General features: G+C 37.9%; 1 protein-coding gene across 28 annotated transcripts in view; it reads right to left on the bottom strand.

Annotated features, from left to right (window-relative positions):
* The window catches only part of tcf7l2 (transcription factor 7 like 2), a 184,664-nt gene that overhangs the window by 102,822 nt on the left and 66,735 nt on the right, over positions 1-15,107 (bottom strand). For 24 of the 28 annotated variants that reach the window (XM_020526808.2, XM_048608812.1, XM_020526813.2 and 21 more), the window contains exon 4: positions 2,395-2,496. The exons of the other annotated variants lie outside the window; for them this stretch is intronic. In XM_020526808.2, coding sequence (XP_020382397.1) covers positions 2,395-2,496 — 102 coding nt within the window. The remainder of the gene's footprint in view (positions 1-2,394; positions 2,497-15,107) is intronic. 28 annotated transcript variants of the gene reach the window in all.

Below are 15,107 nucleotides of genomic sequence, written 5' to 3'. Positions count from 1 at the left end.
TTTTTGCTTGGGGGTGTAAGTAATGTGGAATGGAGTAAAGTCAGTTCTACTATTATAAAAAGTCCCACACTATCAGGTAGACCGAGTATTAAAAACTTTTCAAACTTCATTCATGCAGTGCAACAGCATCTGGTATACATACCAGGCAGATTAGTGACCAGGGGAGGGTATGCTTTGAATTTAGTGAAAAACAACTTGTCATGTTACCAAATTGCAAATATTGGATGTAAAGCAGTCACATAATCATTGGTGTCTCACTGTAGGAAGATTTCCGCTGCTTGCTATCTGTAGCAAAATCATAAACACATTCTTTGTGATTTTGCTTTGAACAGAAGCATTCTTCACCCTGGAATACTGGTTGGTAGCCACATGTTCAAGGCTCATGCTGACAAGGAGGCTTACAATGTTTGCAGTTAACAAGAGTGAACAGCGATAGCTATGTATGAGCACATGGCACGTCAACTCTTATTTTCTAAAGGTTTGTCTGAGAATACATCACAATCTTTATTGGGCATTTCAGCTCGAAAACAATATTCCAAGACAGAGGGATTGACATTAAACCACTACCAACATTCAGCTCAAATCTGTGCAAAGCTCCAAATATTGACTGACCGCAACCAAAACCTGCAACACAGAACAACCCCAACACAACAGAGCATTTTCACTATCCATGTAAATTAACAAGACAGTTTTGAAAACATTTCAAAGTCATAGTATGATCAGGACAAGCTGAAGTGTTAGGAGGCCAACAGAAATACAAACTGCACAACTTCTCTGCACACTCACCTTTTGCAATTTTAAAAATGGGAAACTTAGCACTTAGCCACATTAAATGCCAAGAACAACAGGCAAAACATTTTTAAAAAAGACACCTATGTTAATTAGGAGTACCATCTTCTGGTAATTTATGAGGAGTGTCAAACACAAGGAGAGTTAATTCTATCCTATGGTAACTGTAAATGAGTAGGTACCTAAAACATTTCACCTATAATTACTGAGAGACTAATTCTTGTTAGATAGAGAAAGAACTTTTGCCAAATAAAATAAGTAGCTTGACAGGGAAAAAAAATTGTCATTTTGTTTGCACAGTGAATACTATACATAGTAGTTAAGAGGAAATGAAAACTCCCACACAATAGGTGCTGCCAAAAATCCACCATAAAGTTTTTTTTGAAAAAGAAAGGTAAATAGCACCATAGTAATATCTTACAAAAGTTAACCGTTGGACAAGTAATCAGGACTTGATGAATCACGTAACAAAGGACAGCACACAGGTATTTTGTTAGCAGCTGAGGAGGATCACAGTGATAATTGGGGTCAAAGAATAACCTATTGTGCAGTGTTCAGCCAGTCACTGAAGCAGAGCAAAGAGCACTGCTCAGGGTTCACTTCTGCTTGTGAATACAGAACAGGAATGTTGCTGGAAAGAGAAGAAGGACGTTATGATCTTGTACGAGTCTATTGCTACTTTTATGTGGGTACCATATCAATATAGGTTCAAGGCTACTGACATCCACAAGTTAGATCCTAGCATTTATTCTGACAAATCTGGTTCCCTTCTTTCACCGATTCAGACTCATGGGTCCAAAAAAATTCAAACTCCATAAAGTCTGTTGTGAGGGTGGCACAGTCATATTAACAACACAAATGTTGAGAAGTAGAGCATGAAAGCTATGTCAAACCCCCCGACTCCAAACAAGTGCCAATATAACATGCCAATTGCGACAACAGTAGCATATAATGCTGTTTTCAAACTGAAGTGAAGAATTCAACTATAAAACATCTTATCCAGTCTCAAACTGCCAATGCAGCTCCTTTTCACTTCACTATAGTTGTGAACACATTTCACAAATGCTGAGGCAAGGGAGAAAGTCCTCTTATAAAACGTGTCCATATACAAGTATACTGGTTGAAATATGTTTCAGTGTTTCACAGACATCCACTTCATCTGATCAACAAGTAGTCTATTTTCTACCAATGTTGAGTTTCTCTCTATCCAAGAGCCAAAATGAACGACACCCCAATGTTTTCTGTAAACATGAGAGAAGCTCAAAGAAAATTTGAGGTACTGCTGTTCAAACCACAAGGAAGACACAATTTAAAGATGTTTTCATTTGGTCTCTCTTGCCATGGGCCAGGCATGACAATCACACTGTACAAAACTGCCCAAGCCCATTATCTGTTATTTTGAGATTTGATGAAGTTCCCACTTTGGCAAAAGTACATTGTACACAGAAGTATATCACAGATCTTGTGTGCTTAAATATATTGTACACAACAGCAACAGTAAGGCATGTTCTCTATAAATCATTTACCAGCATTTTGTTCTTGAATGGTAGTATTTTTTGAAATACTCACACTGATGCAAAGAAAATACATCTAGCCACTACTTACAACAATATGTGCTGGAGATGGTGACCTAGCATCCTTCAGTCCTTGCCTACCCTGTAGGCTCCCTGCCTGCACATCAATCAATGGCCATTTCATCTGCAGGTACTGGATATGGGAAACAAAATAAAGGAAAATGATTAAAAAGAAAAGAAAACAAAAATCCATAAATACAAATGAACAAACACAAAAATGATAAAGTATAAAGATGAACGGTCATAAAAATTGTTTGCCATGATGAAGAATAATGTCCTTAACATAGATCTGAACAATTGTTTCACTGCCACAACATGCACATTAATACAATAATCATTTTGTAGAATAAAACTGGACTAGGCAATTACCTCTTTCCTAAGTCCTCATTTTTCTTATCTCCAGTCTCAACTTATAATCAGTCTCTTATAACTATAACCAGTCTCAACTTATTTCACTAGTTTGGATCTTATCAACTCAATTACATGTGTTTGAACATCGAGCAATAAAGGTGACTCAATTGAAACTGAAACAGGAACAAACAGGTTAGGAGCAGGGCCAAAAAAGTAAACTTTACACCATTAGTTGGATTGGGTTGGAAGAAGAACATGGAATCAAAGAAATCTTTAATTGAAAATAACAGTCAGCTAAAGAAAAGGACAAATGAGATTGGGTAGAACTTCAATAAAATCAGGATGGTGAGTTCCAGAGGGAGGCTAGAAGCAGAATTTGATGCACAGTGGGGAAAGGTCACTCTCTCGGTCTTTCTGCCATTATGTCCAAGGGTCTGTTAACTTATAGAAACCAATGTAGCTGGTATATAAACATAATTTCTTGTCATATTTAGTGAATGTTCCAAACTTGCATTGGATTTAGGCACCTAACAGTACGAAGTGCTCAACTGAGGAATGTGATATTTTGATTGTACTTGCTGCAACATCCAACTTGAATATTTTAAACTATATTTACCAATAATTTATGAATCGAGCATAGTTTTACAAATAACAAACACTGATCTGTATAACCACTTTTGTTATCAATACAAATACATAAATACATTAACATGATACCACAGAACTGTCATTAGCAAATAATTAGATTATGATAGTATTATTGCCCTATGAACCCAGATATTACATTCCAGATTAGCAAGGCCAAATACTTAAATACCCAAATTTGATTGTATGTAAAAATGAATCATTTTTCACATCCATAACAATATTAAAATGAATTACTTTTCTAGCAAATAATGCCAGTGATGAAAATAGCGTGTCCCCGTTCACCTAACATGGAAACTTGTACACATAATCACAAGATTGAATGTTCACCAATTCTTGCTTTTCCAGTAGATATATTCAAAGGTGTACAATACTGGATATAATAGTTAATTACTTGAACTCTTACATCACGAAACAGTCTGATTTTCTAAAGGCATCAGATCCTACAGAAAACACACATGGAACACATCCCACGGGTATACTGGGGAAAGGATTTGTAATCGCTAACCTGACATGGAATGGAACTTGCAAGTGTTCTTGTAATATTATTACTTATATATTTTTAAAAAGCACAAAGGGATGTTTGAGCATGAAACATAAATTGAAAAAAGGTATTACAAGTTTCTAAAGTCAAAGCCAAAACATGTGTCGTGGTTGACATTAAGCTTCCATTTCCATTAAGATCTTCAATCCATTTGAAAACGTTCTAAAAAAGCACATTGCCAAAAAAAGGAAATTTCAGCCAAAGCAATTCTGCAAGTGTGACTCGTGGCAGACCTACTGCTCATTCAATCTTCTACTCTACATCACATTAATTTTACAACCAGTCACTTCAGCGTCCATCTCAGGAAAGCTTACAGCAGGAGAGCTAGAAATGCTCGCGCTGCTGGGACTTTGTCGAGTTCATACCACTGACTATGTTTAAATCCCAGCTGCACAGCACATCACATCCTGCAAGTCAGGACCTGCCCTTCACACTTGGTCTTGCACCATTATCCCCAAGGAAAAAACCGAGAAAGGTAAGTTAGTGCCTTGGACGTAGAGGTACTAGGGGTGGGGTAGAGGATAGGTGTCCTGTACTATATCTTGCTAATCAGCTAAGGGGCCACCACATCACCAAACACAACCTGTCTGGGATAAGATAGCAACCCAGATCAGTGCAGTCCCTCGATGCAGAAAGGAGGTAAACAATCTTCCACACACCGCAAAGCTAAGTGCCACCCTCTTCTCTCCACTCCCTCACACTAAGGTCATCAGTCATTCTGATTCTGCCATTGCACTTACAACTCATCATGGCTCATGGAATACAACTCCTGTTACTGCAAGCTTTTATGTTCATTCAACAGCTCTTCCCTACCTCATCCTTCCAAACAACTAATCTGTCCTGTGTGCATCCTACTTGATAACTGGGACACCTCACCATCTCTTTTCTCCCAGCACCATTAGCTGCTTTTCCATTATCTACAGGCAAGAGGCTGGAAAAGCACAGCAGGTCAGACAGTATCCAAGGAGCAGGAAAGTCAACGTTTTGGGCCGAAACATTTCGACAGGACTGGGGAGGGGAAGGGGAGCCCAGAAATAAATCGAGGGAGGGGGTGGAGCTGGGGGTAGGGTAGGAGAGATGGTGATAGGTGGATGGTGGTAGGAGCTTATTATGATTGGTCCATGGGAAGGGTGGAGCAGATAGGTGGAGTGGGAAGATGGACAAGTTAGGTCAGATCAGCAGCGGGACGGCTGGACATGGGATAAGGCTGGGGGTGGAGGGACTTTGAAGTTGGTAAAGTCAACGTTAAGGCCATTGTGCTGTAAGCTTCCAAGGCAAAATATCAGGTGTAGTCCTGAAGAAGGGTTTTAGCTCAAAATGTTGACTTACCTGCTCCTCGGATGCTCTCTGATCTGCTGTGCTTTTCCAGCCTCACAGGAACAGACTCTGGTTTCCAGCAGCTGCAGTCCTTATTGTCCCCAACTGCTTTTCCATCTACTTTATTGTCAGTCCCTCCCCTAGTCTCATTACAGGAAAGACTGTTATTCCTCCTGGCTCTCTCTCTTTCTTTCTCTCTCCCTCCATCCCATCTACCTCACATGCAGTGTTTGCCACATAAGCAGCTTGTACAAGCTGGAAGCATAACATTGATGGATCTTGTTGCTGCACAGCAACATGTCATCCTCTTGACAAGCTGCCTCTTAAAAGCAATACAAGTCAAAGGCTGGCAGTCTGAGTAAGCACATGTGCACAAAATAAGCATGAGATGCAGGTGTGCTCATGCATGCAAAGTAATCTGGCAAAAACATGCAAATCCTAAGTGTCCCTGACATCCAAAATGAAGTCCTGAAGAGAGGATATGGCGTAAGAGGTTGTCGAGGTACACTTCCGTCGTGGTTTGGCATTGTGGACTTACTTGAAAGTTGAAAGAGGACAGTGTCCGTGAAGCATACAGTGACATTGTAGTGAAGACCAAGTTGAATGAAGGACCACAGCAATGAATGGGAAACTGCTGCCATCAGCTTATACTCTGACTTTCGTACCAGGAATTGGTGACATCTAGTTTTTCAGTGAAGGAGATGAGATTGGGAGCTGTGCAGAAGTGAGACCAGTTGAGCTATTAATGACACACAAATGACTGGAAGGTAGTCATTTCTCATTAGTGAGATTCTGAACTTGTCTTTTACAATCTTGAGGTGGGAGATAATTGGAAAAAGGTCTGAATGTTGAGATTCTGCTTTTTTCAATTACGCCACCTTTTTCACCATTTTCCCACTGCTCAAGCAACTAGAAAATTCTGCCTATTCCAAGTTATTTGTTTATAATAATGTGTTCATCACCACTGAGCAGTGATATTATTTTGTAAGGCTCGTCTTAAACATTTTATATTCTCATTAAATAAACTTCAAACCTGTTGAATGGTTTGACAACAATGGATAATGTAACATCAGAAACAGCCTCAAATCATAGAATGGTCACAGCACAGAACGCAATTTGCCTTGAGCCAAAGGTGATTCTCAGCAACAGTAATTTAGTTAGCTTCACTCCTCTGCCCTTCCCTGTAGCCCTGCAAACTTCTCTTCAGGTGCTTATCCAATTTCCTTTTGAAAATCATTCCCTTTTGGAATCATTGTTGTAAAACTGTTTCAAATTTGGATAGTCGCAATCATATCAGTCCTTGAAAGCTCAATATGCGCATGCGCATGCACATATACTTTTGGCAACTGCTTGTGTGGCTTTTCATTATCTCTAATGATATGCTTGTAGAGGAAGTCTTATCAGAGCCAGTTTTCTTTTAAAAAAAAAGTAGCAAGGATTCGTGATTAAAATTTTAACATCTTTTCATTTTGTAACATCCACTACATTCAAGTTTTGTGAATATTTTAAAGAGTGCTTATGGGATAATGAGGGGCAAATGAATGAGCACCATATCAATACTTAAGGACTTTCTTATGTTAGAACGCTTGCCTCTACAAATGGTAACTATAGTTCCTTTAACCTTCCACAAAATATTTATGATTTTGTTAGCTTCTAAACTTGTTGCCACCAACACAAGGCAAATAGCATATGATAATTTTTAAGGAATAAAACATAAGGAGAAAGGAATGGGCAGATTTGGTGATAGGGTTAGCTAAAGAGGAGTGGGAGACAGCATGTATGCAGCATAAACTCTGATAAAAGAATTGCTGACACTGCTGTTGTGCTTCTGCACTTTAAATACGGTATTGTACTATGTATTTAAAAATCTTGTGCTGACATTGTTTGGATAACTGGCTAATTGTTCTCAATTTAAACTTTAAAAACATTTCAATTGAAAGATTATTGCCTTCTGAACCACTTCCAGAATTCAATGCCAAAATTACCTAGATCCAAATTGGTTTGCCCCACTAGTGATGGAGAGTTCAGAGGGAAGAAAGGATCATAAAAGAAACCAGGAACATATACTACAATGTTGCTTCACATTGAGATGAATGTCATTTTGTGACATGCAATTTCAGAGCAAGAGCCAAAAAAGAGTAAATGAATGGCCACATAATCTGCACTTGCTATTAGTCAGAATAGTGCATTAGGATAATGGGCTACTTCCTGAACACTGTATTTCGCCATCTCCCACTTCCACTGTCCAACCGCTCAGTGTTGCGCTTGAAACGAGCTTAAGTAGCACATGGATTCATAATTCTGACTCAGAGGTAAATGCGGCCTACTGAGCCAAGGTACAGGCTACAATCTCCACTTATAGCCCATAAAAGTACGTACACTGGTATTATTTGCTGCTGCTTCACAAATCTAGATGCAATCAGTTATTTAGGGTTAATGTTACTGAATTGAATATTGTTTGTTTATTAGTAGAATTGTGCCTTCAATACTCCAAACATTATCTGCGTTTGCTATTTTTCAACTAATTTTCCCTTGAAACACTTCAACGCTAACTCCTTTTGTTCTTGAGCCATCAAAACAATCCTGGCCCAGTTGAATAACTCCATTATTTAACTAACCTTTAGATCAAACATTTAATATTTTCCAGAATTAAAATCTGAATACATTAACATTCCTCAAAAACACTATCAAATTTTGTGTTTTTCAGGAAGTTTGTTCACTTTCTTCATTTGCAAAGTTTTTGCTTTCTAAGAAATAAAATTATTACAACTGTGTAATGGAATCTAGTGCCAGCATCAAAAGCTCCCAGATAAACTACAAGGTGGCTAAAGCTCCCTCATCGGATCTTGAAAGAACACTTTGCCCTATCTTTTCCACTTTCAACATCAGATCACGGTTAATATGATGTTCAAATTTTAATTCCTGTTTATGCAGCCTAGAAGATGGTTTTGTGCTTGGAATCCAAAACTAAATAAACTGAATGTAGCCAGACTCATTTTACACAAGAACCCTCATACTTTTAAACCATTGATTTGAGATGGTTCTAAGCCCAGGTTTAGGATAAATATATGAAAAAGACAATGTACTGTCACTGCAATGACCAGTCCTGGACTTACGTGGCTGCTTTGAATTTGGCACTGTAAAATCAGACACAATTGCTACTCTAACTTGTTAGATGTATCATTCTACTTACAGGTGTTAATATAAACCAGTTCCACTTCTCTGGCTGATTGGATGTTTGCATTTGAAATGCAAAGTGTAACTCAGGAATAGACTGCATATACAACAATTTAGACAAGGCTTCGTCAGACCTGCTGCAAATATTGCTCCAGTCCAGTGTGATGACTTCAAAATAGGAGGGTGATACCAGCATATCACATTCATATATCAGAATACATCAATCATTTTACATTTGATTAGAACACCAAGATATTAGTTGAATGCTGGAGAAGTCGAAAGGTCAGGCAGAATCCACAAACTGCCTTTACCACTTGGGAGTCAGTCAGTTCGGTTGGCTGAGCAGCTGGTTTGCAATGATGCCAACTGTGAGGGTTCAAATCCCACAATGGCTCAGGTTACCATGGTGGTCCTGCCTTCTCAACCTCACTCCTCACCCGAGATATGGTGACCCTCAGGTTAAGCTCACTACCAGTCCTCTCTTTCTCTCTCACAGAGCAGCTCTGCGGTCCTAATTTTTAACCTATTGCATCACAACAATAAAGGTTATTCTTAGAGGCTTCAATCAGTCTTCTGAAAAAGTCCCACTGTAGCAACTGCTAAATGCTTAAGAAATATAACAGTTAAATTGGGACATCAGCTTTTGGAGTCAATTCACATTATTTGTTGGACTTGAGTGAAACTACTTCAGCTAGATGCATTAATGTGCACAAATAAGCTGGTGTCAAGAAACAGCCAAAGCGAGCAAGATAATTACAAAACCTCAAGACGATTCAGCTCCAATTTTAGAGTTTATAATTAATTTTTCTGAAGTCAAAAAGTTTCTGTCATTAAAAACATGACTGACATCCACAACTGAATGCGCAATCGTGATTGACCACACAGATACTGCCAAACTGTCTTGCTTTCAAGCAGTTTTCACCAAATCACTATCAAACTACTAGCTTCTCTATGGCATTGAAAGGAAACTTTAGTTACTCAACTTCCTCTCAAATTTTTATTCCCATTGTCGCCATTTCCAGGCATCCACTTTAACATTCATTTTGTGAGCACCCAAAACCAAAGCAACATCACAGCTATACGTTTTTTCATGCCACTGCAATAAATAGGGTAGTTCCAACCCTGAAAAGGCAACTCCACACACTCAGATAAATTTTCCAAACTGCTTTCATATAGGTTTATTTCCAATGTTTCTTTGGTGACTGCCCATTGTAACTACGCATGTCAACGGTGCTCCTCGATTAGCTGATTGGATGTCTGGTGGGATCTTTGAGCACAATTATGTGTGTTTTTGTCATACCCTCATTCTCACCATAAAATGGTTTGATTCATCACAATAGTCCATCCAAGAGGGCAATCATGAATTGGCAACCTTTTTCCACATCAATTTGAAGTACATTCAGAAGCATAATCAGATGTTAAAAGTAAATTCTGAAAACCTAATCAACCTTAGTCTACGAGGCATTTCGAGCCTCAAGCAAACTGCAACTTCACTCATTTTATAGATTGGTGGAAGTCTTGATCACGTTTAGTTAAACAAAGGAAAGCCAAACCTTGACAGCGAATTGGGTGCACATTATTTGGACAAAGGCTTTTATTTAATAATTGGAACATACATACTAGTTATATTGTAGCCATCTGAGAGTTAATGCATAAAAGGTCTCTTTGTTGCAGCTTTCTTAACTATGCAGCTAGGTCAGTTTAACTGTTATTGAGTGCAGGACTTTGTAGTCCAGTTGCTTATCAAATGGATTTATGCAGAGGAAGCCAAAAGGAAGATAGGACCTCAACTCGCTACAGATTTGATTTATCATTTCATATTACCGTCAAATCTGCAAAGTAAAATCAAAGTCCACAGCAAAAGGCACTATGGAAAAAATAAACAAAAATCAGTAAAGTTCCAAAGGCTGCTGATCTGTTTTCTGATGTTTAACTTTATTAACAATGCAACTTATTTTTCCTCATTTCTTTACCTGAACCACATGTTTTATGTGTCTGCACAACATGTAATTTTCAATTATGTTAAGGCATAACAAGATCACTGCCTGTAGTGCCTTGTGAGTGTGAGGAAATGAGACTCAGCCCTACTGCAGAGAGAGATAACCAGAACCAGATGGACACAAGCAGTCCTACAGAGTTACGTAGTAGTAACCACCTCGCAAACAATTCACTCACACAATGGAAACAGACGCCAGATAATTGCTGAGGCCCCATGCTTTCTGCACTTAACATACAGCGTTAAATTCTAGACTAGCAAAGTATGAGGGAAGCACAGGTCAAGAGATTTAATGACAAATTGCCATAAGCAGAAATATTTCTATAAAACTAAACTGGATTTCCTACCAGTACAGGTCAAAAATATATTTAAGCACTGAAGTTATTTATTCCTCAATTGCTCCTTTCCTCAAGTACACAGCAAAATATCTTTGCAGAGTACAAATTTAAATCTAAAATTACACAATGGAGTGAAATGACCTATGTAAACTTTTTGTTTTAAAAATAAGGTATTACACAGAGTGCATATTTTGTTTTAAAAGAAAAATTAAAGTCCTGCTCAGCACAATTATTCATTTCTTTCAAGTTCAAAGAATTCACTAGGCATTTTAATACAGCCGGCACTCTGGACCCCAATTCAGTGACCCTATCAAGGTTCCAGCCTCACCTTTAGTCAAAGCGTGTATTACTATCTTTTTGCCAAGCTACACAGAAAGAGAGACCCTGAGGTTCACATGCTTAAAGTAAACCCCTCTTCCTCAATCAACACTCCATACCAGGGGATTAAACACGAGAACTTAAGAGTATAATTCAAAAAGAGAAAAATATAACACCTTCTCTGCTATCTTCTAACATTTCAGCATCTTGTGGTATTCAAGTGGATAGGATAACACAAACACATGCATATGCAATCGAAATATGTTAGTTCCCCTAATCCTTCCTACATCTACACGTTTCTTGGAATGGAGTTGGAAATAATGTTCCATGACATAAAAACAGAATTTGCTGGAAGACCTCAGCAGGTCTGGCAGCATCTGCGAAGCATTGAGGAAGGGTCACCAGACCCAAAACGTTAACTGTGATTTTTCAACTTCACTGATCCTGCCAGAGTTGCTGGGCTTTTTCAGCAACTTCTGTTTTTGCTCCTGATTTACAGTATCTGTAGTTCTTTCAGTTTTTATAATGTTCCATGAAAACTTCGGCTACATTGTTGAGAAACCACAGCTTTAATTTTATTAAGGATGGCAGCAACACTGAAGTGATTAACAATGGAGATCCACAAAATAAAGTATTACAAGTGGTCATAACCGAGTTAAAGTGGTCAGAATAGTCTAATATAGTCCAATTATACAATCAAGTTGCCATTATAAACATATTCCTTTAGTTTACAGTTTTTGTAACTGTCCTTTCCCCTGAGAGAACAGAATATTTGAAGCATTTCCGGCTATAATTCTGAATTTCCAAAATTTGACTTTTTTTTAGAACATGAAAACATTGCCTAGCCAAACAATGCATTTCTGATCTTTAATTGTATGCACTAAGCACACACAATAGTCCACATTGATTAGTAACATGTGCCCCCAAATGCCAAGCACCGTTTTACAAAACCATCTCTTTTACATCCCTGTAGACAATAATAAGATGCAGTCTTATTTATATCTAACGTGCTTGCACACCTGAATGTGTACAAACTAAAATAACAGTGATGCAAAATGAGATACCATGGCCTATTTGGATGGTGCCTACTGATCAGATGGTTGAAGAATCTCAATGCAGATCTACAATGGAAAGCAGTTGTCATCAGCGGTATTTATTTTTGTTACAGTCAGCTTTACCGCCTCAGGAGGAACTCAGCAAAGCCAATGTTTCCTTAAAGAGCTGCTCTTAATGACAATACAGGAGTTTAGAGGGGTCATTAGGTCATCCTCACATGCACACACAGATCAAAATATAGGAAAGTCATCCTGCCCAATGCTGCTACACATTGTGGATAGGAGCATAATTTCAAATAAATCGAAGATCAGAGCAACAGAGGATCACAAAGCCTGGTCACAGGATCAGCAAACTAAGTGGTGTGAAAATATACTTATGGTTTAGAAATTAGACTTCAAGCAATGAAAGCTTGGTATGGCTCAACATGTTCACCCTTTATACTGTGGGTTCACTCAACTCGAAACAGCTAACAGCAGCAAACCTGCCACATGAACAATCCAGTGTATGTCTTGATGACACTGCAATTTTTTTTTCAGATTAGGGATTAAATCACCTCCAAATTGGATGTGCCAATTATCCCTGGTACTACTGGCAAGTAGGTCAGGCCTGCATTCACACAGGAATGGTTACATAGAAGATATACTATCATTGTAATAAAAAAAACAAGACATTTTAAATGAAAGAAAATATAAACATAATCAGATGAATAGTCAAATTGATACCCCGAAATGGAGTGAAGCAAGTACTTTGGTGACTGATTTCCAGACTGATCCAAATATAGAAGAATTGGGTTGTTTAAAGGCAATCCCAAGTTAATGAGGTATTAATTAGAAAATCTTGTTGACTAGTTTATAAATGCATTATTGAGAAAGTCAGAAAAGTGATGAATATGAGAAATTAGCAATTATTTTAGTCGTGACAATCTAAGGATTTGATTCGATGAAAAATGTGCGACATGGATTGTTCTGCACCCTTCAGGATAATTTGGAAGAGATACCAATATATTTATACTGCTTTAGTACTGAATTGTTGGCAAATTGACACGGATTGGGGACAGCCATGGAAAATGAATCCGTTAGATAATGATTGACAGTCAACCACCAAGCTTTCAATTTTAAATCAGGCAGGTCAAGGCAATGCCCTGAGCAATGAACCAGAGAATGGCTGTACACTACCGCTGGGCCACAGTGCCCCTTCAGAAAAGGACTGTTGATATTTTCTAATCATCCTATTCAGAAGTGTTATGATACATATCTGGAATAGGTAGGGTACTACCACTGTGCCACAAGAGCCCTCCAGAGAATGGCTGTCATCTTTTTTGTACAAACAGATGTGTTATACACTAGAAGTTAAATGCTTTTTAAGAGTCCTGGCATTTCTAGTTAGATTTTTACTTCAACAAGCCATACAAAGAACTCTTCAATCTTCTGGATCAATCTTCTTTATAAACATTAATACCCTTCTGACAAAAACAACAAAAAAAAATCTAAATTCGAAAGAACAGCCATTTATATATATACTGGAATACAGTTAACTAATTAGATCACAACACCAATTTGCTTTGTTACATTTAACTCACAAAATTTTAGCATCCTATTAAGAAAATTGAATACTAACGAGATGTAGTATGCCCATGCTCTATCTACAAAGACCAGAATCCTGTATATTAATGTGTAGCTTCCAGCACACATAACTGAACCACAATGCAAGTCTAATTGACAATCCTAAATTGGCAGCCAATGTAATTTTTAATACACCCAGTATCATTTGGCAAATGGGGTCTGATCGCAGCATCATTTCTAATACTGGACAGCAGGTTCGGAGTCTTGGACTGATTGGGCATGGTCAGTACCTTGCTCATGGCGAACAGCCAAAGGAAAATGCTGATTGGCACAAATCAACCAGTCTTTGGGGTGCACAACGTAAACAGCAAGTCTCACATCAGTACTGGAAAAAAATTCAACCAAATGATTAATCTAAGAATCTATGACTATGGAACATGGAAATTGCTCTCGCGAAAATATCAAGATTCCTCAAGTTCACTTCAACAATCTTGGCATTCATAAGATAAAAGCACAAAAAATTTTGATTCATCGTTGCAATCAATCTCTATAATTGGTCTGCAACATACACTGACATGATGCAGCAATCGAAAACTTTGGAAACTACAGGTCCAAAGCCACCCGTTTCATCAAGTACATTATTATTCTCATGTCATGTCTCAAGGCACCCTCATACTTCATTCTAAAGTCTAACTGTTGATAGAAATGTAATCTATGTTGAAATTAATCAATACTATTAAGTTCTACCATGTTCCTTCAGAGGCTGTTCATTAGATTCATCACTTGCTGACTGAAATATGGGCCTGGATTTGCAGATAGCAGACAAAACATCTTGAAGAAAGCTGCCTATAACAAATAAACAAGTTCCATGATGTAAAACCTCCCTATAAATGATGTCAGTTTCAGTCCAGTGACTAGGGACAGTGATGTCATCAAATAACCAACAGTTTGAAGAATTCTTGAAACACCAAAGTTGTTGCTATCTCAGTTGAGAATATTGGACAGACCAGATCTTTTGTTATGATCAGGCTTGACAAACCATCTTTTAAAGAATAATACGTGGGAGAACGAAGCAGGTGAAAATAAGCAGGATTCCAGTGTTGAATTGACACACTAAAACAAAAATCTTCACTATACAAATTTAAACAAGACAAACATCAGTGATGACAATTAATAGATATACTGAACAGATAATAATGAGCCATTTTATTATTGTAAACTAAATACAATATTTAAATTGGTTTTTTAAACATACATATACAACTCGGACTCTATCATGCAAGTTTAAGACGAGCTAAAAAGGAGACAAAACACAAACTGCAGACCAATGTCAAATGAGTGATGCACTCAAAGATTCCACTCAGACATTAGTGACACTGTAGGTTCTTAAATCTCTTCAAAATTCTCTCTCCTTTACAAGGGATCCCAAATCTCCACTTT

Source organism: Rhincodon typus, chromosome 20, assembly GCF_021869965.1.
Source record: "Rhincodon typus isolate 14 chromosome 20, sRhiTyp1.1, whole genome shotgun sequence".
In the NCBI taxonomy this organism is placed as follows: Eukaryota; Metazoa; Chordata; class Chondrichthyes; order Orectolobiformes; family Rhincodontidae; genus Rhincodon; species Rhincodon typus.
This window is presented reverse-complemented; position numbering and strand designations above follow the sequence as displayed.